The following is a 25,415-nucleotide window of genomic DNA, read 5'->3' as shown; positions in this document are numbered from 1 at the left end:
TTGATGTTATAACTAGCCAAACATATTTCCACCATCAAGTAATACCATTAGATTATAAACAAATTTTAAAGTTGTTAATATTTCAGTCTAATACATTTTATACGTTATAATATTGTAGCATTAATTCGGAAGTGAACCTACTATCTTATCCAGGTGTAATAATATCACGGACTTTGCCACGGAGGCGTTGAATGAAAAGTTCAAGTTCAAGAATAATTCTTGAGTTTTTAATAATTCATGAATTATTCATGATCGGTTGATGATAAATGGCAGTGTTGTTGATGATTATTCAAAGTTATTAAAAAATAAACTTTCTTAAAATGTAATGCTATTGAGGAGAAAATATATTTTTGTCTAGCTATAACATTCCAGGTATTTTACGAAATAGAATATTTTCTAAGAGGGAGAGCTGCCATGGTGTATAGCTTGCTTGAGACTAGTAATGAGTTCCATTCCATGATCTCAAGTATATGTTCCTGGCAGTTATTATCAAGGTGTTAAATTAGCAGCATCGTGGGATAATTAAATTGGTAGCTAAATAGTTCTCATTTTTTCATGATCAACTTTTCAATGCACATATTATCTTGATGTTGCATAATAATAGATAAATTGAACAAATTCCATGCATTGCTTTCTTGAATTACAGAAGATATTGATAGCAAAGATTAATAACAACTACAACGACTAAACTGGATTACTTAATATTTCACACAGAAGACAAAAGATGAAGCTCAGTGAGGTTACACACTTACAACTGTTATGTATGTTTCAAAATATTGACAATAATGAAAAAGCAGATAAGAATATAACTATTAAAAATTTAATAGCCTTGAGCGGAATAAAATGCAATAACTTTTAATACTGTTAAGAAAGCCCAAACTTCTAGCAGATCATGAATCAAAACCCAAACTATGAGAAATTCAAGTTTTGTTCAGTATTTATAGCTATCAATGTTAGAAAATATAGTTATTACAATGAGATTTCGCACTAGGAAAAATATAATATATTATCGGAACAATATATCTTCCAATAAGATAGCGATTAAAAAAAGAAGAAAATACAAACTAAAAAACTAATATCAATATCAATTAATACATTTTAAGATAATATCAATAGGTTGAGCAACTAATATCAATAAATTTACAATATTCAACAGTACTGGCAATCTGCAAAATAATTTATATACAATTCATAATAAAATGAACCCTCATTAATATTTGAACAACAATAGTGTAAGGTATCGAAAAGAGCAATGATTCGCCTTTAATTGGTGTTCCCTACAGAGGTATTCATGTTAAGAAGCTTCTAGATCAATTAAATTAAACTTGAAGGTTATTACATGAGAAATAAGAAACATTCCTGAGGCCAGCGACTAACTACAGGACAAGTGTGTCGGTAGATGAACTTGTATCATCGGAGAAAGTTAACAAAACTTTTTGAAGTAAGGTTTTTTATCTTTGATTTTTCGTTGTTTTTTCTTCGCTACTATATTTGAGGTTGAATTATTTTTGTATCATTATAATTTTTAATTTTCCAGTGGTTTATTTATTGCTATTGGCTGTTTATTTTATGTTACAAGCTGCTAAAAAACAGCTGTTTTCGATCGAAGTCCGTTGAGTGTGATTGGAAGGCATGTCCGTTCACACATGTTCGGCAATTGTCTGTCGTTTTTGGCCGGCCCAAGTGTTCACATGTAGAGGGAACAAAACTCTCAAAAATAATTGGCTATCACTGTAGACTCAAAATATGTAATATCATATTCTTGAAATATAGATGGCACTGCCATCAAAAACTTATTCTATAAAGATGTAACAGAACGCTTATAAATAACTGGATCACCAAATAATTATTTTTTTCAAGGTTTCACGAAAATATATCATACAACTAATCTAGAGGTGTCCAAAATTAATGTATTTGACATTAACAAAAAAGAAAAACCTTGCGTTTTCCAATTGAATAAATAATTTGGGAGAGAATGGGAAGAGAATAGCTTATTTATGTACTCAACTACAATTGTGTTCTGAAGTTAAATTTCATATTACGTATATCTGTAAGGCTTCTGTCAACTCTTAAAGTTTGACAGTATTATTTCTATAATAGTATTGCACAATTACTGGAGTATACTGATAAAAAAATAAATGATATTGATAGTGTTAGTGGTCTATCCAGAAACACAGAAATAGAAAATTTAAAATATGATCCTAGCATGACATCTCCCAAACATTTTTAAAGCATCAGTTTGTCAACAGATCTAAATCTGAATGAACGTTTCTAAATTTTAATATAAATATAAAGCATCAGTTTGTAAACAGATCTAAATCTGAATGAACGTTTCTAAATTGTAATATAAATATAAACACAATTATATAACTACTTCATCATACGCTATGAGATCATGGCAATTTGGATTGAACTTATAATAATGAACACAAAAATACAATAATATCATTGAAAAATAAACTACAGAATTGAAATTTCATTAAAATAACTAGAATAATAATAATATGCTTCAATAATTACACTTAATACAATTACTATAATGATTTAATACTTGAATTACTTCTTTATCTTGTATAAATCCACACATAATGTTCTGAAAGTAGAAACTATATATTATGGAAAACATTAATTTAGTTTAATGTGATGTTATAATTGTTAAATATGAATATTATATTGATCATAAAATTTATACACACATTAAATGTTTTTGTGTATATAATATATATATCATATTAAGATACATATGATTGGAAAAAAGGAGGAACCCATTTGAAATACATCACTTCAAAGTTATATGCAATAAATTAAAAATATCTATAAGAATAGATATCTATAAAGTAGCAGCATAATGACCATTGTTAGAATATAATTAGCGGAATGAGATTGTTCTTCATCAGTATCTTTTATACAGAGAAAAATTCAAACATTTTTGTTATTTAGTTATGCCTTAACATAAGTTTCAACTTGAGAAAAAAAACTAGAGATCAGAAAATAGCAGCAATATCATTTAAGAGATGTTTCTGACAAATTCAGCTGTCATACAGTAATAAAAAACACCCGCGATAGAACAGCACGCATTAAGTATGTCATAACATAATACCTGAGAATCGGTGGATTTCGTAATGTTCTTGAATTATTTGAACATGCCTTGTTTACACATGTTTCAATTCGTTATAATGGATATAATTGTGAATACATTATTTTAACAAATTAGTTATTTTATAAAATAATGAATACCACTTGGAAATAAGTTAACGATCAAAGATTTAAAGGATAAAAAATCACAAAATACACTGAAAATATTTGAGAATAGCACCAATAGTGAAGTTGATAAGGGATAATCTTTATTTATGGAAGTTTCAAATTATCCATTAAATAATAATTATATGGTGGGTATTTAACACAACAGTCCAAACTATCTGTAATGAGGAGCTAGAGAAAATATTACAATTGGTCACAAAATACATGAATATAATTCCAGTCTAGTAAACTCAAAATTGTCTGGTGAGTAATTGAAATTGTTTCTCCTTCTATTAAACATACTTTAAAAAATCTCATTTGATGTCTGGGGTAGCGTGTAAAGAAATCGATAGGATTCTCCTTTCAAAAAAGAGAACTATCAGGTCTTTTGTTGAACTCAACCAATTTTGTATGTGGGCTTTTATGGCTCAAGATAAGCCTTGCCTTGCCTTGGTTGGGCAGGTAGGTATGGATGATCTGAAATAACAGTTACACACTAATTTTCAAACGAAACTCAAAAATTATTTTTTCAGTTTACCTTGGATGTTGACATTATAAAAATTAGAGAGGAAAAAAATAAAACATAATGTACAAAAAATAACATTTGTTTGAATGCTGTCCGTTTTTGTCCATACAATCCATTTCAATCAATCAATCCTGTAGACGTTGTGAGAAATTGTCCGTACTCCTCTGAAGCATGGCTCGTGGTACCGCTCGAATTTATTGTGTTATTGTTTCACTCAGGGCTTCAATGTTTCATGGTTTGTATACAAGTAAACATACTTTTAGGTAGCCCCATAAAAAATAGTCACAAGGTGACAGGTCGGTGGAGTTACCGAGGAAGCCACTCCACATCTCTACGCAACGAAATGAGGCGTCCAGGGAAGGTCTGCCTGAGCAATTCCATAGCTGCTCTCTATGTATGGCATGTCACCTCATCTTGTTGAAACCACACAGTTGATACGTCGTCTTCTCAATTTTGGCAGAAAAAATCACGCAGCTTCGTTAGGTAACGATCCGTATTGACAGTGCCGGTTCGACCGTTTTCTCGAAAAAAGTAAGGGCCGATAATTAGTTTTATGGGGCTACCTAAATGCACATGTATACATAAACAAACCGCGAACCATTGAAGCCCTGAGTGAAACAATAACACAATAAATTCGAGCGGTACCACGAGCAATGCTTCAGCGGAGCGGAGTAAGGACAATTTCTCACAACATCTACAGGATTGTATGGACAAAAACGGACAGATGTTACTTTTTGTACAACAACAGATGTTATTTTTTGTACATTATTTTTTTAATTTTTCCCTCTTTAATTTTTATAATGGCAACATCCAAGGCAAACACTGAAAAAAATAAATGCCCAACCCTGTATTACACCAGCTTCTCATGTGCACACACATGAGAATCTAGAAAAGGAATTTTACATCGAGCACTGTATCTGGGATTAAAATTATAGCGTGACATGAATTTTAAAGAAATTGTATTTTTGTTTGTCTCAAAGCAAGTATTTTTCAAGATATTTTATTATTTGTTTATTGTTGTTATTATTTGTTTTTATGTTTATGTTTGTTTTAAATAACGCAAGACATTTTATTATTGTATTCGACTTCGAGAACTTTAAGAGTTCTTGAATACAAGAAGATATAAATGTATTTATGCAGTTGATTGGGTTGCATTTATAATGTAATGTGAATCTTTTCGTGAGGAGATTGAGTTCACTTTTGAACTAATGATGTTTTTTCAATTTGACATGTAAATTTTTGATTGTGTACATTAACAAGTATTCTAATTGTTGCGACCTTTTCTGGATGGAATTGATCCTCTATTAAGTATTTCCTTGTGAAGAATGAATTAAGAATGGACACAAATGAGCGGAATTTATGAACATGCCCAGTTGCAACAATCAGTGTTGACACCAGTCAAAAGAAAATTTGAATGAATTGGATGACAAACGGAGATGAGCAAATTTGAAATAGGAATAGTTTCTGCAGAAATTGCTGGACTTCTAATAATTTTAATATGTGAATAATTATTATCTTTGGTAGCATCGATATGTTAACTAACTGATAAGTAAAAATTAAAAAACTGATTTATTATTTATTAAAAAATGAAATAAAATTTCATCTGACTGTATTGTTTGTTCGATAGTATAAGATTTCACAAATCATAAGATCCATAAGACATATTTCTCATTACCTTGAGTACGAACGAATCTTCAATATCGAATCGCGATGGTACCTTGGCACAATCATCCTGCTATTGAACAAAAACAATCTTCATATTTACTCCTTCTGTTATTAAAAAACAAGTCTGGAATAACAAGGAGTAATAATAAATGTTAAACATCCACAGCTTCCAATCATACTATTCCTAATTCAAAATGTTGACATGATGTGATGACAAGATGCGTAAAATACTAATACACTTATAAAATTCATTCCGGTCCAAATGATATTCAATGAATGACAATTGAACTGAATCTATATACACGAGTAATGAAGAAATGTAGTGAATGTATGAGAGACCTAATCAATTCTAACTTGATTTGATGAGAATTACGACAAATATCGATGATTTAATGATGGAACTGATACAAATGAAACAGACGAGTGATGAAAGATGCAGCAAGCACTTCAGACCTCACGAGAAATATAAATCAGGCAAAAAACTATTCATCAAAAGGGAAGTTGTTGCAATGTTTAAGAAACAAAAACATGCACAAGCATTGAAATAAGACGAAGAAAAGATTAAGTACCACTTACGTGTTCACATCAGTGCCATTCAAACAACGGCATATGATACGAGTACCTTCAAATCCCATATTGTTTTTTATATTTTAAATACACAGTACGCCCCTCAGAAACAATCCTATATGAAATCGACATTTCAATATGGATTACATTACGAGAATTGGCATTTCAAGTCGTAGTCAAGTTGAATAATTTTTTTTCACCTGTGAAATATACTTAACAAATTATCTAAATATTGATAATTCAGCGTTGATCCTATGCTTTTTGTAGTGACATCTGTCAGCAGCCACTTAATTTAGTTTGACATATGTTAAATACGTTTTTGTATCCAAGATAAATGAAGTTCAGTTCTGTGTTTATGGCTCTCAAGTATTGAAGCATTTCTTCATGGTGGCAGAAGTATTAGAAAAATGGGACCAAAAAAGAGAAACCAATCAAGAAATGTAGAAGTTGAGAAAAGAGAGCTAGAAAAGTTTGAAGGGTCGGTAGCTCAGTTTCAAGTTGCCACTGCAGAGGCTTTCAATTTTCGGGAGCCTCAAGGATGGTCCACATGGATCACACGGTTTGAACGAATCACAAGTGCTTCAAACTTGTCAAGTAAGTCTGAACGATGCCAGGTAGATTTACTTAAATGTACTCTTTGTGAAGAAGGAGAAGATTTATTGAAATCTTTTAGACTGATTGAGGAGGAAGCAGGTTGTTACGAGATAGTTGAAGGGAATTTCGAAGCATATTTTGGTATTAAAAAGAACGTAGTATATGAAAGAACAAAATGTTTTAAACGGAGACAGTCGGGAGAACTAGTGGACTCATTTGTAAATGATTTACATAAATTGGCTGAAGGATGCAATTTTGGAAACTTGCGAGAGGAATTAATTAGAGACTTGATTGTTATTGGGGTTTTGGACAACAAGGTGTCTGAAATATTACAGTTGGATGATTGTCTGACATTGGAAAGAGCAATAGTATCAAGAGCGGAAAGTATCAAGAAACAGCAGGCAGTTGTGCGGGACCATGATTTGAAGGATGTCAATGTATTAGCAAACAGTCAGAATGCCAAACCAACTAGTCAGTCCCTTAGATTTACAAATACTAAGAAGTGGAAATGTTACAAATGTGGATTTTCACATGATCAGAATGGTAAGTGTCTAGCCTTAGCGAGTCATTGTTTTAAATGCAATGTAGTTGGTCATTTTGGTCGTGTATGTAAGCAAGGACCAAGACCAAATGTTAGGGAAGTAGAAACTGATAACCAAACACCTGCAGAATCCTACTTTGGAGAGCTGACGATAGATCAACTTCAATCCCAGGACCCATGGACGGTCTCTGCTATAATTGGCAAACATCAGGTAAATTTTAAGCTGGAAACAGGAGCAGATGTATCTGTCATTGGATCATTCCTATGCAAATCTTAACGACTAAAGGTGAAACCTTGTACCTTGCCTCTTCATGGAGCAAACAGAACTGTTTTGCTGGTTGAAGGGGTTGCCACTGCCGAAATAAAAAAATGAGAGTAATCAAAAGGAATATTTGTATGTTTTATCTGACCAACATATTATACTACTTAGTAGTTATTTCAACTTTAAAATTACTTCACTAAGAACTACTAGTGTCAAGTTTCAAACGTGAAATAACAAATGGACTATTAGACCAGACAAAGATAAAACAGATGCTATAAAGAAATTACCTGTTCCTACTACTGTGTCATAATTGCGACAAATGCTGGGAATGTTAAATTATTTTGATGAAATTTATACCATGGCTGGTGGACCTGGTGGTAGAGTTACTTGGAAGAAAAGCAATTTCAGATCTGTCTGCAAGACTATAAAGGTTTCGAATGAGACTTCAATGATTCAACTACGAAATTAAGTATACTCAAGGAAAACATTTTTATGTTCCAGATGCATTATCAAGAAATCCAGTTGAAAAACCTGTGGAGAATACAGATATTTTTTGGATCAAGAAATTTTTTGTAATACAGTAGTTTAATTGAGGCATTTCCTTGTACAGATAAAGGGTAAAAACGAATTAAGAATGAACAACTACAGGATTCTGAGTGTAAGATGATAAAAGAATGCATTGCCACTGGTATTTGGGACAAACATTCAAAAAATTATAAATATAGAATTAAATTTATATATTTAATTTTTTTTATATTTTATAATAAATTTATTATATTTCTGAACTCAATGTTACAACGATTTAATTTTTTTTATATTTTATAATAAATTTATTATATTTCTGAACTCAATGTTACAAACGAATACCTCTTAAAAGGGAGTAGACTGGTGATTCCCAGATCCCTAAGAGTTGAGTTATTGAACAAACTGCATGATGGTCACATGAGTCTTAGCAAGTGCAGGATGCGGGTCCGAAAATCAATATGGTGGCTTGGAATTTCTGATGATATCAACAATTTAGTTGCAAATTGTAGCAAATGTTTAGAGCAAAGAACTAACCACAGCGAGCCCCTTCACTACACACCCCTCCCATGGCAGGAAATCGGGGCAGACTTAGCTAAATGTTTAGAAAAGTGGTACTTGATACTACAGGACCACTTTTCAAGGTTCATTGAGATTATTGAAATGCAAAAACTAACTTCGGAGAGTGATGTTCAACGTATGGCAAATGTTTTTGCTCGCCACAGTAAACCTTGTGTGGTTCGCACTGATGGAGGGACGCAATTTACGTCTGACATTTTCAGAAAATTCTCCGAGCAATACAGTTTTGAACACAGAACATCAAGTCCAAAATTTGCACACAGATGGGGAAGCTGAAGAAGCAGTGGATATAGCAAAAAGGAGCCAGACCAAGTGTGAAGATCCAAACATTGGGCTGCTCTCATACCGAAGCACAATTCGTACGACACTTCCGTCTTTGTCTACTTTGTAACCCACATCTCAAGAGAAAATCGGTATTTTCAGAAGTAAAGACCTTCAGAGGGAAAAGTACAATAAAATATACTACGACAGTAGAAATGGAGTTAGGACATTGCCTGAATTATATCAGGGGGAGTAAGTTTGGATTCCTGATATGAAGAGGTATGGAACGGTGGAATAAAAATTAACTGATAAATCTTACAACATCAGGTCAATCGATGGAGTGCTGAGAAGGAACCGAAGACATTTAGTTCCCGAGGAAAGAAGGATGTAGTGACAGCTGTCAGCTGTCACTTAATTTAGTTTGACACATGTTAAATATGTTTTTGAATCCAAGATAAATAGAATTCATTTTTGTGTTTATGGCTCTCAAGTATTGAATCATTTCTTCAGTAACTATTTGTCAAGATTCGCCTTTTCAGCTCAAAACACTGGTACTGTGGTACAGTACATTATTTATTCTTACCGTCATTAAATATGAGAATATACTTATGTTGAAATTGTTTGTTGCAGATGTCACTAGAGGATCTTGGACAACAGGCTTATCAAAAACATTCTCATGGAGCAGTTTAAATACTCAATTAAGCCATAGGAAAGTACCCAACTGACAGGAAGCTTTATAATAATCGATCGTTTTGCAATCCCAGTGAAAAGTACATCAACTCCAGAAGCTTTACTGAGAATCTCAACTATTCGGCAAGGAGCTGACAGCCTTATGGCTGCATTGAGGGACCATTGACACAGGAGCATCAGTCCAACACATATAATTTATAGTGGGATGTATATTTATTCATTGAATTATCTATACCTATTAAGAAATTCAATTCTTAGAACTTTTAATTGTATTAAATGTTATAGTATTCTTATTATAGTCTCCATTGTCAGGCCTGACAAGCTGAGGACAGAGGTCTGCAGATGACGCACACCTATCTGGGACTACAAAATCATGACAGCATCTGGGGAGGAGTTGCCTGTATCGAGGAAGCCTTGATTCAGCTAATCCTGGGGAAGTGAGACTGAAAGCCTGGGTATGTAGCTGCGATTTGCGATGACTTCATCCTGGGACTGTATACTTCGAGCACATGATGCTAGAGTCGATCTGGGACAATACATACAACTTCAGCAAGGGACAGTGGTGTTGAATAACTCTGAGAGCAAAAAGATAAAGTGCTTCAGAGTTCAACATGCAGAATATCGATAAGGGAAGAAATTGAACCAGGGAGAAAAGGGATATTGGACCAGGGAATATCGACCAGATATTGGACCTCTTATTCAACAAAGGAATCTGGAACAAGGCCAGGATGGAGACGGTCAGTAGCAGGAGTCCATCCTAGAAGAGGTACTGGGCACATTGGAACTCTGTTGTTGAAAATGGGGTAGTCTGTTGATGAGAAACAACATGTCAAACAAATTATTTTCCCGATTTTATTCAAGTTTTTAAAGAGTCACGACAAACACAAGTGGTTGAGTGATTTTGGAAAATTCGCTAAAGAGGATAAACTGGACCAGTTATTTCTAAAAAAAAACTTGCCAAAGGGAAGAGTCCTTGCTCATGCCACCTCTCACTTTGCTCAAGAACACCTTGAAGAAGGTACGGTAAGGCGTGTTTTGAAAATATTGATTGATGTTTTTGAGAGATGACTCACGATGACGCAAAAAGTGTTAAATGACAATTATTTAGAAAAGAGAACACTTATTTGTAATAGTGTGACTCTTACATCGCAGTCGCTGTAATTTGGTTCAATTAAATACCCTCTAGCAGAAACAAATAATCTTTTCCACTCAGTCTTGATAACCCTTGTTATACAGACAAAAACATGGATTGAGAAATCAAATATCATCTTGAAGTTAAGCAACGTCGTGGCGGGAGGCCAATTGTTGGAAGGCCAATGCATCTAAATTGAGAAAAATGGTATAAGTTAAGAAATGAAGATAATAAAGGCAGGATGAGGATGGAGTTTGATCAATTAATGTCAATGATCAAAAACTTTATGTGGTATGGCATCTAAAAGACAGCCATTTAAAAACCACAAAAACGCAAGAAAATTGAATTAATCATTTACTGAAACTGGAAGAAGATAAAATATAAGAAGAAGATAATGTTTCAGAAAAAGCAGTTGAAAGATGTGACAACAGTAAACCAGATAACCTTGAATTTCAAATTTAGCCAGCATTTTCAAAATGCGTAAATCGTCCATTACACAATTCAAGATCAACAGGTCTTGGGCAGGTCTCAACAGGTCCAGCAAAACTATTTGAAGCATTGAGGTAGAATAGACGAAACTTCTATCTACCTATGCTCACTCCGTTTGTCCTCAGAGTAGACCAAAAGAGATGGAAATTGGCAGAGTTGTCACAAGCTGAGCTCGATAACAAACCTTAGTTGTCGAGTATCAAGGATTACTACGAAGAATAGTATGAGTTCTGATGTATCAAGTACTTTTCTTATTCTATATTTCATCACAGATTTTATAAATTATTTTAAATTGTAAAATTGTTAATAGTTACAAAAATTATTAGTGTCACTTTTAAAATGTTATTATATTATTTATTATTTTCATCATATTAATATAAAAATTTACTGTTAATTTATTCCTATTCCCCCTTGAATGATGTTATGAGGTTCCTGTTAAGCAAACAAGTTAATTTAATACTTTAATCAAAATACGAATTTCGTTCAATACCACCGATAAATTTTTGTATCAAAATTTATTTAATAAAACTTCAAGCCAATAATTTTTGAACAATGCAATAACGCAATATACATTGTTACAAAACGTGCACATAATTATATCAGACCGGCTGATTCAAATATGTACAAAGGGAACCCACACTTTTCAGATATACCAAATGCCCACCATCTTCAAGTATCAGTAATTTTCTGTACTTTATTTTGATAAAAAAGGAATATGATAATGCACCGACCATTCTTGAACGTTGTTTGACTAGCCCGTTTGTCCTATCGATCAACAATAAGAATCAACACCGTCTAGGCTATGTGAGCTTGCAAGATAAAATAACAAGAATAATACAGTAATGGAATAGCTGTCTCCAAATATGAAAAGGAACAATGAACACTGTGAAGATACGATTAAAAATTAGGGAACCATAATATAATGCCTTGTAAAGATCGGTGTGTAGTATTCAAGATATAGTTTTCTTGTTGAATCTCTTTGTTAATATCAGTATTAATTGATAAACGATTCTCCTGGCAAGTCGAAATAACTCGTTTTTTATAATATAGAAAAATCTGTTCGACTAGACAATGATGAATGTGTTAAACAAAATAAAAATATATATTAACACACTTTTACATGATGGTGAGGCTGGGTAGAGGTCAGGTCAAGCAGTTGATTTGCTCTGATGACTGGGCGGGCATGGCCACTTCAGAAAACATCTCCACACAATTGGACTCAGAAATGAAAGGACTCATATATGTAGGCTTTGTAATCAGTCTGAAGAGACTGCCAAGCATATCATACTGGATTGTGAGAGACTAGGGGCAGGGGCAAGGAGAAGGGCTCAGTTTGGCTGCAAGCAACCAGGTGGTGAATAGGATTATTAGTATAGGGAAAAAACTCTTGGATCTTGTAAAGGACACATGTATTGGTTAGTTGCTCAACTAACGTACTTGGGACACATAATAAGATTCGGTCGACGTGTGAGGTTCTTTGAACCTTTGGATCATTGAATCCGTTTCTTCAAAACATTTACATCATTATTATCAAGTATCTCTTTATAACACCTCAAGGTTTTGTCGTTATAATTATTTATATACAATCTAATGATATTTTTCAAATGAATCCCATAAGAAAAATCTATTTCGAATTAAAATTGAGTTTAAAGCGAAGCTATTATAAATATTGCTTATCTGATACATTTCAACTACCTATTCGACTTTAATTTGAACTAGCATCAGCAGATGCATTAAACAAAGCTGTAGGCGTTTTCTACAGCTCTATTACCTGAAGCTGCACTAAGATTGGCAGCCGCCCCATTGGGGGCGGGGAGTGCTTGCGTTTCAGGCTGATTTTGATTCGAAGGTTGTTCAGCAATTTGCTCCATCGATTCGGTTCTTGTCCTAACAGATCCATTTACCGTCGTCACCTGATAAAAGATAATGAATAGAGTCTGATCAGTAAATACGTTTTGCAGTATCACTCTTTTAAAAAAGCTATAGGGACAGCGAGCAGGTAAAATTATGACGCGATCAATTTTACAATTTATAAAGTATTACAGTACACTCGATAAGAACAAGTAAATAATAAACTTGATCAAAAATCAAGGAAACTCCTTCGGAAGTAATGATAATTTCACATAATGAAGTTATCAAAATGATTTTTTATGATCATAAAAAAGAATAAAAGATTTTAATTTTAATCACAAAAAATCAAAAGTAGCAATTCATCTACTCTCAGAAAATATTGTTATAGCTCAGTGATAGTTCATAGATTCATGGTTAGTTCACCTTTTATGAACTGAAATTAACCTACCTTTCTAAAATTGAAAGATTAAATGAATTTATTGAAAGTCTGGTAAGCGTTCTATTAATACACTTATCTAATAATTAAAAACACTTTTTCCAGTTTAAATTTGTTCCATTAGTGTTGAATTTCTATTGTCTTACTCAAGTAAGAAATTTAAGCAGAAACTTCTCATACTGTCCAATGCTGTACAGTAATCAAATAAATAATTGACACCAAATAAACAAAAACATTCATAAATAATGGTATAAAAAAATTATACTACTGACTGTTTCTTTGAAATAAATCTCATTCAATAAAATATTGGCAAAACTGGCAGCAACTCAACAAAATGATTAATAAAAGAGATTAATAGAAAGGAATCTTTGATGCTTCCTTCAAAATAAAGCTTACATTTATTGCACACCAATAAATTATATTACAAACAAAAACACATTTACAATACACATTATTTGATGATGAAATAAAAACATATATATAATACACACAAACACTCATATAATATATAATGGAACGGTTCTACGACATGGACAATGACTCAGTCGAAACATTAACTGATGAATAAAACTTGCTCTAGACAAAGATAAAGTTCTTTAATTTTGATTGGTTACGCTTATATTTTTAAAATTCACAGTTTATTAATTATATATTTTCTTGTTTTATATGTATAAAAAATCGTAAAAGTACTCTAGTCTCCAACAATGAGAAGCTTTGTTTATAACGTTAAAATGAACTATAATAGAATTTAACGCTGCTAATAGTGAACCTGAAAAATAATTTGTTACCAAAAAATACAAGAAGGAAGGTTAGGGTTGAGTTGAAAAAATAAAGAAGCTTCTCAATGATTACTTTTTAAATTATGAAGAAACTGATAATTGCACTAATTTTAACTCTATCTGGAGTTAAAAGTGGTTATTATATCTAAAGCAAGTATTATTAATCAAGAATATCTACCACAATAACGCAATTAAAAAGAAAAACACAATCATAACAAAAGACAATCATAACAAAAGACAATCATAACAACACAAGAAGAAAGAAGGAGGAAGTAAGGTTTTTAGGCGAACATTGGTTGCTACATAGAGTACCTACTACAGCAAACTTTGGATGATGGGTGAGAGGGGGTTTATAATATGCAGTGCTTGAGTGCTGATGAATGTACAAATAAATGCTGATGAATGAAAGTATTCTACTTTCAATGTATTGATGAAATAATTATTCATCTGTGGGTCATATATAATCTTCTGAATATGTATGTGTGTATTGAATGAGAAACTAGAAATTTAATTTATTTGAGACTAAGTGTAATGTGGGAAAATAAAATATCAGGGGTTAGTAGAGTTAGTAAAAGCTTCGGATTTCGAAAAAAGTTAGTTTTCAAGTTGAAAAATCATTTAAATCAAATTCCAATCCGACTTACATTTAAAAAATCCTCAAGAAGAAGCACACTAACCATTCTTTTGTCGTTGTGATTGAAATTTCGCTATTATTTCAAACCTACAAAAAATAAAAATGATACTGATTGAAGAAATAAAAACAATAAATACATGAAACAGATAGAAATAATAATGAAAAATTATAGCAATAATAAATCACCATAGAAATAATAATAGACATGTGCTTGAGTAAAATAACAGGTAATGAATGAAAAATCAAAGCAATAATAATCCTCCAAAGAAATAAGAAACATAATAATAATAAATATGTAAATATAACCAACCGGAGATGATGGAAGAAATAAAAAATTATTAAAAAACAATTGAACATGATGAAATTCTCAACGAGTCCCAGCCTGTACCCTTAAATTCCTACTAAATTATTAGTTTTTCAATTTGGAGTTGTATAAATATATGATGTTACTTTAACTCTATAAACCATTCTTTTGTCAAAATAAAAAAAATTAGCTCGACGAAATTTTTCTTTGTTCTTTCTATTTTTTCATGTATAGTTTGAAAGCCACACATTTTTATCGATTGACTCAATTGCCTTGAGTTTGTTGTGTCATAACAATGTAACTTCTAAGTAATGAAACTATATTATCTCATTTCCGAAATGTTAAACTGTTGTAATGTTCATGAATTTGTATTACAATCTTCCTGGAGAAATAGTAAATTGAAAGCAAAACAATGACATAACAGAAATAGCGACAATGAGTAAACAAAAATATTCATGATAAAAACGAGAGATTATGGTTGTCTTAGATGTTTGGTTCAGATGAAAAAAAAAACAATGCACATGCATTCACATAAACAAAATAATTTTGATTCTATTCTCAAATTAAATAAATGACGGAAGGAAGGAAATTTTTCATATTTAATTTTCATTTTCATATCTAATTTTTTCATATGTAATGAAAAAATGAATATCATTAACGCAATGACAATAGTGTTGATAATACAAGAAAATAGCACAATAATAATTATGAAAATAATTACACAGGTAAAATAAAAATAAGATACAACATTTAAAACATTTAAATTAAAAACATTATTACGATACCTGAAAGGTCGCAGCAACAAGTTATGAAGCCAGGTTATTATAACAAACAAAGTAGCATTGTATAATAAATACAGATTCCTTATCTGCTCTAGCAAGACAAGAAGTGTTTTGTGACCTGTGATTGTAGGCGTGAAATTGGGGGAAGCTGACAATTAAATCGTGACAGTGCGTCTTGTTAATTGTTTCTAATTTCATCCAACACTACTCAGATCGTCTCTTGGTGCTTTGCGGTGTTTTAATACACTATATTCATGATTTGTGACCAGAAAGTGAAGCAGTTTTTTGTTCAGTTTGTAAAACAACTGTACTCACAGAGTTGAACCCTGTAGCCACATTTGTAATTCTTCTTTGAGCTGTCATCAGCTGAAGAATTTATAGGTATCGCATGAAATGAAAATTACTGTGTGATGCTAAAATTGTCAATCATCAGCCCCTATCCATCCATTACCTTGATATTTCAATGAAATGGTGAATAATAGATAGATAATACATATGAATATAATAGACACAAATTTATAGTATAAAATTCTCAATATATGTTGATCCTAATGGATCACTACAACGACATTAAAACATCATTAAGCTTTTTATACAATCAATTAAAAGATAAATCTGTAATCTAATTTCAAGGGAAAACAATGAAGCTCGACAAAAACGATTTTGATAGGCTAATTGATTTTTTTGCTGATGTTTCATCTAATTTTCTTTTTACCCTAATTTAAAAGAGTATCATTAGTATGAAATGCGTTATAATGGCATAAATTTCATCCTTCACCTTCATGAAGTTGAATAGAATACAAAGAAATCTTCGAATTAACAGCACATTTATCACGATTCTAAATTACTAAATTACAAAATTAGACTTTTATTATAACAGCAACCTGTAAATATGTGAAAAGCAAAGTTTTATTAAAATTCTAAACTACTATTTTTTTTTACTTTTTGTGTAATTGAGAAGTTGATATTGTGGTAATTATTCATATTAAATGAAAATACTAAGAAATTGTCAAAAACCACAGATTTATTGATACCTACTTAGAAAGACCGGTTTCGGTTGTTACACCATAGTCGAACAATGAAAGATAAACAAAGTTTATCAGAGATTGACAATGGTGTAACAACTGAAACCGGTCTTTCTAAGTATCAAATATCTGTGGTTTTTGACAATTTCTTTGTATATTTATTCAATCTAAATTACTAAATTACAATTAAAGTGACATTTATTAGAATAGCAACCTGAAAATATGTAAAATTCATCATTTTATCGCAATTCTAAATTACTAAATTACAATTGAACTGACATTATTTAGAATATCAATTAACCTGTAGATATGTAAAAATCATCATTTTATCGCAAATTCTAATTACTAAATTACAATTGAACTGACATTATTTAGAATATCAACCTGTAAATATGTAAAATTCATCATTTTATCGCAATTCTAATTTACTAAATTACAATTGAACTGACATTATTTAGAATATCAACCTGTAGATATGTAAAAATCATCATTTTATCGCGATTCTAAATTACTAAATTACAATTGAACTGATATTTATTAGAATAGCAACCTGCAAATATGTAAAATCATCATTTTATCGCGATTCTAAATTACTAAATTACAATTGAAATGTCATTTTTTAGAATATCAACCTGTAAATATGTAAAATTCATCATATTATCGCAATTCTAATTTACTAAATTACAATTGAACTGACATTATTTAGAATATCAACCTGTAAATATGTAAAATTCATCATTTTATCGCAATTCTAATTTACTAAATTACAATTGAATTGACATTATTTAGAATATCAACCTGTAGATAAGTGAAAATCATCATTTTATCGCAATTCTAATTTACTAAATTATAAATGAACTGACATTATTTAGAATATCAACCTGTAGATATGTAAAAATCATCATTTTATCGTGATTCTAAATTACAATTGAACTGATATTTATTAGAATAGCAACCTGCAAATATGTAAAATCATCTTTTTATCGCGATTCTAAATTACAATAATTGACATTTATTAGAATAGAATACATGTAAATAATTACATGTAAATATGTAAAAATCTGAGCTCGAACAGTTTGACATATTAAATTATTCACAGGGAAAAGTAGATGAATTAGGATACATACAATGTCCATTGTCTCTCAGAATATTTCTAGGCATTATGCTAGAGAAAAATTTACCAGGAAGGCTATGTAATTAACGATCGATGCACCATTTGCTTACCAAACCTTTTGTCAGATCTAATGTCGGGGAAAATTCGTTGAAACTTCTTACAAGACCCTTTCCATCAATAGATGATTCAGTTCTTGAAGGAGTTTAGTTTTAATTGGTCGCTATCGAATAACATAATGATTTCAAGGATCACTCTCAACAAAATACTGAACTCGATTACTAGAAAATATAACTCTTCCTTTTCAAATTTCAAAAAAACCTATATTAGAGGGCATGATTATATCAAAAAAATATAAAATGACACTGAGCACATATGCCTTGTGTTTTAAATGCTTTTCGTCTCCCATTCAAAATGTATTCAATTTTTATCCCTCATTAGCTTAGCACCAAATACAATACCCGGAATTATTCAGAGAGACTCAATTGCTTACCATAGTAACCATAAGCTAGCATGAATTGCGAGATACTTCAAGATATTCCAAATCAATCTATTTCTATGTGAATCGCTAACCGCAGAAAGGAAACATGTCCAACTTTTTCAATTTTTTTCAATAAATCAACTATTTAATGTAAGATATATAGTTTACTGCAGTAAGGAAACATGTGCAACTGAATGCATTGTAATGGCGACGTTTTAAATATAATATATTATATGTGATATTATCGTTTACTACAGGTTAAGGTTTTATCAAGTTTTTTGTCTCTCCTGTAAAATTATGAAAACTGGACATGTTGCCTTTCTGCGGTTAGCGATTCATGTAGAGACGTACCAGAATAAGAAAGGCTTAAGCCATTTACACACACATCGATTTTTTGCTGTCCCTATGAAATCTACCAGGTTAATCGGAATTTGGCAAACCCATGAACACATCATCTGTTTGCCAAGTTATGTTCAATCTAATTGAATTTATAAGGAAGGCAAAAAATCGTACGTTCAAAAATCGATGTGTGAGTAGCTAGACTTACTGCTTTATCAGTTGCTGATGAGTGAGACATGAATGTTGGATCGATGAATGATGATGAAATTTAAAATAGATGAATAGAGTTCAGTTGAATTCCTAGATATACATGGTTAAAAAATGCAATAATGAATAAATGCATCATGATCTTGAGATAAATTGTAGCGTGTGGATCATAGGTATCACTCGAGAGTGAAGATGTAGATGAAGAATGGAAAGATAGCAATAATGCAAGACCAAGTAGAGGGTGTTTCAAGAGGGACGCAACACGAAGTTGAATGTCAAAATAACTTGCACTAGGGCTACATAATATACATGGACTTTTTATGACAGTAGTGGTTGATGACACCCTAGCCTGTGAAGATAATCTTCTCAGCGGATATTTTTAGGTGACTGCAACAAATGATTGTACGCAGCAGGAACAGAACTAATGAATGATTAGCTCTCTTACACTTTTATTTGCCAACACAAAAGTTTGGGAATCTAGTACATACCTATGGACTACTACTAATACCTCTGATACACTTTTGTCAACACAAAAGTTTAGGGACCTAAAATATACCTATTCATTACTACTAATAGCTCATAGACTAACACTCTATTTTGCCTCAAATACACTTTTGGCAACAAAAAAAATTGGTGACTTGAAACATACCTATGTATAGATACTAAAAACTATCTAACGAAAGAGTTTTTAAGGAATGTAATTTAACTATGTATTACTACTAATAGTATTTTAGACTACCACTTTCATGTGGGCTTTAATACACTTTTGCCAACACAAAAGTTTAGTGAACTAAAGGATACAATAAGCATTAAAGCGTTCTAACAAAAATGTTTGGTGACCTGAAATATACTTATAAATTACTAATAATCGTTTTCATGAACTAACAATTTCATTTGGCTGGGGACCTAACATATACCTATGTATAACTACTAATAACTCTCTAAAGGCCGTTTGCACAGTGTAAGTTTAAGATAAAGCTTAAACCAAATCTGGATTTTTTTTGGTTTAAACTAAAATTCCGTTTGCACAGTATCAGTTTAAACTCTGGGAAAGTTTAAACCTCCAAAGCAGGAGGTTTAAACCAAATAATTTGGATTAACTTGACATATGTAAAGATTTGATGGGGAAACAGCTGATAGTAATAGTATATTTCGCACCTAGGGCCGAAAATGAGACTTTTCTGGCTCGAAATCGGTTTTCAAGTCCGAGGCCGTAGGCCGAGGACTAGAAAAGATTGAGAGCCGGAAAAACATTTTTGCCCATGGTGAGAACGTAATTTTTCGCCACACAGAAAAATAAACAATATATATATGAGGATAATAATTATTCTCATTGTCTATTATAAGCACTTCCGAAAGCAAAAGTGGAAGGTCATAGCTCTAGCAAATCTGAATATCAAGAAATTGTCCAAGTATTTTTATTTTTTATTCTGATTTGTCTAAATAACCTAAACATTATGTTCAATTATGTAAGAGGTTGAGTTTATACTTTTTATTCTTCCAAATGACAATAAGATGATATTATTATAAATGCTTTAATTATTGAATGATAAACACAAATATAAATAATGAAAAGTTTTTGATCAGCTGGTTTATCACACTTGAAAAAGTTTTTGATCAGCTGGTTTATCACACTTGAAAAAGTTTTTGATCAGCTGTTTTAGCACACTTGAAATTCGGCCAATCTGATGTGATCTGAATCTGAATGTCAATGGAAGTTAGGTTAGAAGTTCTATTCTTCTATGTAAATCGAATTATTTGAATAGTTTATAATATATATCTTATCTGTATTTTATTCATTTAAATAAAATGATAGTATATTATTACAGAATACTTTCTTGAATTCTAGAAGCATAAACTGATTCCGTTTCATAAACTATTTTGTAAACACGTTCACATCAAATTAGAATCAGCTGACTTCAAGGTTATTTTACAGCCTAGGGCCGTAAAAATTTACCGGCCTGGTCAGAAAACAATCACTTTCGGCCTCCATATGACGCACGTTAACCAGCTCATTACATCCAAGTGGGGCGAAAAATACTTTTCGCCACACTTGGATGTAATGAGCTGGTTTACGTGCGTCATATGGTGGCCGAAAGTGATTGTTTTCCGACCAGGCCGGTAAAACTTTACGGCCCTAGGGCTGTAAAATGACCTTGAATAACAGCTGATTCTGATTTGATATGAACGGGTTTACAAAATAGTTTATGAAACAGAATCAGTTTATGCTTCTAGAATTGAATAAAGTATTCTGCAGTAATATACTATCATTTTATTTGGATGAATGAAATAGAGGTAAGATATCTTCTTCTTCTATATAATAAGAGAGAGTGGGGTTGTGTTTGTTCGCATCAAAACATGTCAACTTGTGGATTGCATACCGGAAAAACGGGAATGATTTAGATCTCCAAATTTTGAACATAGATTCTAAAAATATCAATCTCGTGCACCTGGAAGCCCAAATTTCTATTTTCCTTCTAGATTTTTCAGAATATTAATGTTCAAATTCATCTATGCTACCGTAGGCTAATTGAAGTTCCATAGCCCAAAGTGTGTATTTTTATCAGCAGGTTATAAGACTACCATTTACTAACGTCTATGTAGCGCAGCGGTAAGAAGCTTGCTTACGGAGCGATGGTACCTTGGTTCAAATCCCCCGATGCTTCCCATTTTTTTGTTCTTAATTTTTTCCCTCGAAACGTATTATTATCAATTATTTTTTGAAGGAATTTGTTTTCATTACTATTGAACTTGGATTTTATCAAATAATTATTTTCAATGTAAAATTTTGCCACCAGTACAAATGAATTGGACATAGTCTTCATGCTGTAGGCCTATAATTTATTGAATTTCATAAGAAAAACATGAATAGATCACAATAAAATGAGTAATAATTTATATTCTTCAGTTATAATGTAGGCTACTATCAGACACGAATTCCCAGTGAAACGAGTATTTTAGGTATTTTTTTTTTGGAATTGGGAAAACAAAAGGCTGCCTGATTCAAATTGAGGAGGATCCTAATAGAACTAAAATTTATTGATGTATTGGAAAAATCAATATGATTCTGTGAGGTTTCCAAGTATTATGTATTCTTCAGTTTTCTATACTTTAATAACTAGATACTAATAACTATACTAATAGCTAGAGCTATGACCTTCCACTTTTGTTTTCGGAACTGCTTAATAAATAATTATTCTCATATATATTGTTTATTTCTCTGTGTGGCGAAAAATAGCGTTCACACCACGGGCAAAAATGTTTTTCCGGCTCTCAATCTTTTCTAGTCCTCGGCCTACGGCCTCGGACTTGAAAACCGATTTCGAGCCGAAAAAGTCTCATTTTCGGCCCTAGGTGCGAAATATACTATTTCGACGGTTGTATTTAATGCTTCTGTAGACCTTAGACCAGTTATAGAATAGACACGGCCCATTGTATATTCATACTGAAAGTCGATGAAGCCAACATCTACTGCCAAATCCACCCATCTTGACGTCACATCAGTAACGTCACGCATCGTATAGAAATTATAGAAAACTTTTTTGAGTTTGTTGTGTAAGTGTTTGTGGTGTTTAACTTACATTGTTGTTAAACATAGCTTGTTTTCCATAGCAGATTGTTATTATTTATGTAATTATTATTTATGAAAATGGTAATCTCCTGCGCAGCATATAATTGCACTGAATAATATAATCCTTGGTTATGATGTAAGTGAACTCATTGCAGCATGACAATAAATTAGTTTTGTAGGCTAGCGTACCTTATTATTTTCAAATCACATTATAACTTTGAAGCCAATATCACATAACACATTATAACTTAACCGATGTCGTTTTTGCCCGTAGCTAGAAATAACCTAAAAACACCATGAATCTGAAATAGACACAATCTGAAAGTTTTCCATACGATGCGTGACTTCACTGTTGTGACGTCAAGATGGGTGGATTTGGCTTCAGAGGCTAGACTTCCCAGCGTGTCTATTCTATAACTGGTCTAAGCTGTAGACGATAAATTAATTTAGGTTATAGTGAATCATTATTTGAATGTAAAAATAATTATAATGGAGGAATTGATAGAAGTTATAAATGCGATTGATAAAGATGACTGCGAAGAAATTTTAAAACTGAGAAAAATTGGGCAAAAACGAATGATATAAAATTCCTGGGATGATAGAGAATTTTCTTAATGGTTTTGCTTGAGTAAAGCAACTGCCAATCCAGTATTTGATTAAATAAACCACTTGATAGAGAATAAGACAATTTTCAACAGTGGTCTTTGATTAGGAAACATATTTTTAGTAACACATAACTGAGATATTTTTTCTTTCGAGAGATTTCTAATAAACGAGGAAGACTGTAGTAGATTAAAGCGTAACAAAATCGCTTTTTTAAAAATATTCTAAAATATATTTTTTGGTGCCTACTAAGTTTGTATCTAATAGTAATATGGCATTTCATCATTTTTTGAAGAATTTCTTGATCACTTTTATTACCGTACAGCTTACAGCTCTGTGGATTTCACTTTCATTTGTTTATAGGAATCCACCTTAGACTAACACTATCATCCCTTTCTCTTGGGTACACTTTTAGTAACTAGAGCTTTCAGGAGCAGCCCGTCAGGAACTCTTGAAGTTGCTCTTGGCTTACTGCCATTGAGCATTTTATCATGGCAGAAGCACGAAAATCAGCCTATCGACTGAAAATTGCTGGCCAATGGAGAGAAGGTCTGTCCGGGACAGGCCACTGCACAATCATCAAAGCGGTTGCTCACAGCCCTGTGCTTGAAATGACGTCAGATGTCATCAGTACGGAGTTGGTGACCACTAAACCTTTCTCTGTAAAATTCTCTCCAGAGAGGAGTGGAGGTCTGAGGAAGGGCCCTATCTCAAAAGTGGCAGCCTTGTCTCGTACACGGACGGTTCTCTCATTGAAGAGAGATCTGGCTACGGGGTGTTCAGTGAAGCACCCAGAACACAACTTTGTCCAAGTCTAGAACAACACTGTACCATCTTTCTGGCAGAGATTTGGGGCATCAAGGCTTGTGCCAACACAGGCATTGCCCGACGCTATTGTGACAAGCATATAGTTATCCTGTCAGATTGTCAAACAGCCCTCAATGCTCTTGACTCCAATGTAATCAAGTCTAAATTGATGTGGGAGTGCCACAAAACAATCAGCAGGCTTGCAACACACAACTCTGTGCATCTTGGTTGGGTACCTGGCCATGTAGGCATAGGAGGTAACGAGCGTGCAGATGTGCTTGCTAAGCGGGGTTCCAGTATGCCATTCTTTGGTCCAGAGCCAAGCTGTGACATAACCAAAACAACTGCCTTCCATACAATAAGTAAATGGTCCAGGGACTTACATCACCAGCAATAGCAAGGGCACCCTGGTCAAGCACTTGGCAAAAGGCTGCTGGCAGATTCAAGCCCTCGCTTCACCAGCTGGCTGGTGAGTCTGGGTAGGTCAGGTCAAGCAGTTGATTGCCCTGATAACTGGACACGGCCACTTCAGGAAACATCTCCACACAATTGGACTCAGAAATGAAAGCCAGATGTGTAGGCTTTGTAATCAGTCTGAAGAGACTGCCAAACATATCATACAGGATTGTGAGAGACTAGGGGCTAGAAGAAGAGCTCTGATTGGCTGCAAGTAACCAGGTGAGGAATGGGATGTTAGTATCGGGAGAAAATTCCTGAACCTTGTAAAGGACACATTAATTTTTTTGCCCAACTAGCATACTTGGGACACACAATAAACTTCGGTTGACATGTGAGGTTCTTTGAATCTTTGAATCCGTCCCTACAAAACCATAAACACTTTCATTTGGCTGGGGTCCAAACTATACCAATGAATTACCACTAACAACTCTCTTAAACTAGCACTTTCATTTGGATGGGGTTCTTAAGTATACCTATGTATTACCACTAACAACTCTTTTAAGCCGGCTTCAGACATGCGTCATTCGGCAAGCAGCGAATGTTCGGCGTTCGGCGAACTATTCGTCTTGCTATTTACTGATTAACAAGCACACATCAACACATATGCATGGTTTCCCGAGCACTTGCTCGTTTTGGGAATAGCTAATATTCGTCAACAGAATGTCATCTACCGTCAACATGGATCTCGATATTGAAGATGCTCTTCTTCTTTATCTTGCTTTTATAAATAAACCAAACTAACCCTATGTACCCCGGTCAATAACTGTATAGGACATGAAAAGCCCTAGAATTTTAACAAATAAATATTTGTAGAAACTCTTAAAACATTTGAAGAATTCAGGTTCTAATTCAGAAACCTGGACGGGACTGGTTATTATCTAGTTTTCATCAAGATTTGAATTATTTATTAACTAACAGGTAACCAGGACGAACATTCGTCCACTTTGATGTTTGCAAA

At 32.7% G+C, this 25,415-nt stretch overlaps 2 protein-coding genes across 2 annotated transcripts in view; one reads left to right on the top strand and one right to left on the bottom strand.

The window, feature by feature from the left end:
• The first annotated feature begins 6,405 nt into the window (after positions 1-6,405).
• LOC120354384 lies at positions 6,406-7,410 on the top strand. Its single transcript, XM_039441448.1, has one exon. The coding sequence runs from the start codon at positions 6,406-6,408 to the stop codon at positions 7,408-7,410; it is 1,005 nt and encodes a 334-aa protein (XP_039297382.1).
• A 2,093-nt stretch (positions 7,411-9,503) lies between these two features.
• The window catches only part of LOC111057467 (SH2B adapter protein 2), a 37,457-nt gene continuing 21,545 nt past the window's right edge, over positions 9,504-25,415 (bottom strand). The window contains exons 7-8 of the mRNA XM_022344898.2: positions 14,779-14,855; positions 9,504-12,981 (exon numbers count right to left, since the gene is read on the bottom strand). Of these exons, the coding sequence (XP_022200590.2) occupies positions 14,850-14,855 (6 nt within the window). The 3' untranslated portion in view covers positions 9,504-12,981; positions 14,779-14,849. The remainder of the gene's footprint in view (positions 12,982-14,778; positions 14,856-25,415) is intronic.

The sequence above is a fragment of the Nilaparvata lugens genome, chromosome X, assembly GCF_014356525.2.
Source record: "Nilaparvata lugens isolate BPH chromosome X, ASM1435652v1, whole genome shotgun sequence".
Taxonomy (NCBI): Eukaryota; Metazoa; Arthropoda; class Insecta; order Hemiptera; family Delphacidae; genus Nilaparvata; species Nilaparvata lugens.
Note: the sequence above shows the minus strand (reverse complement) of the source record. Positions and strands in the feature narration are given on the sequence as shown.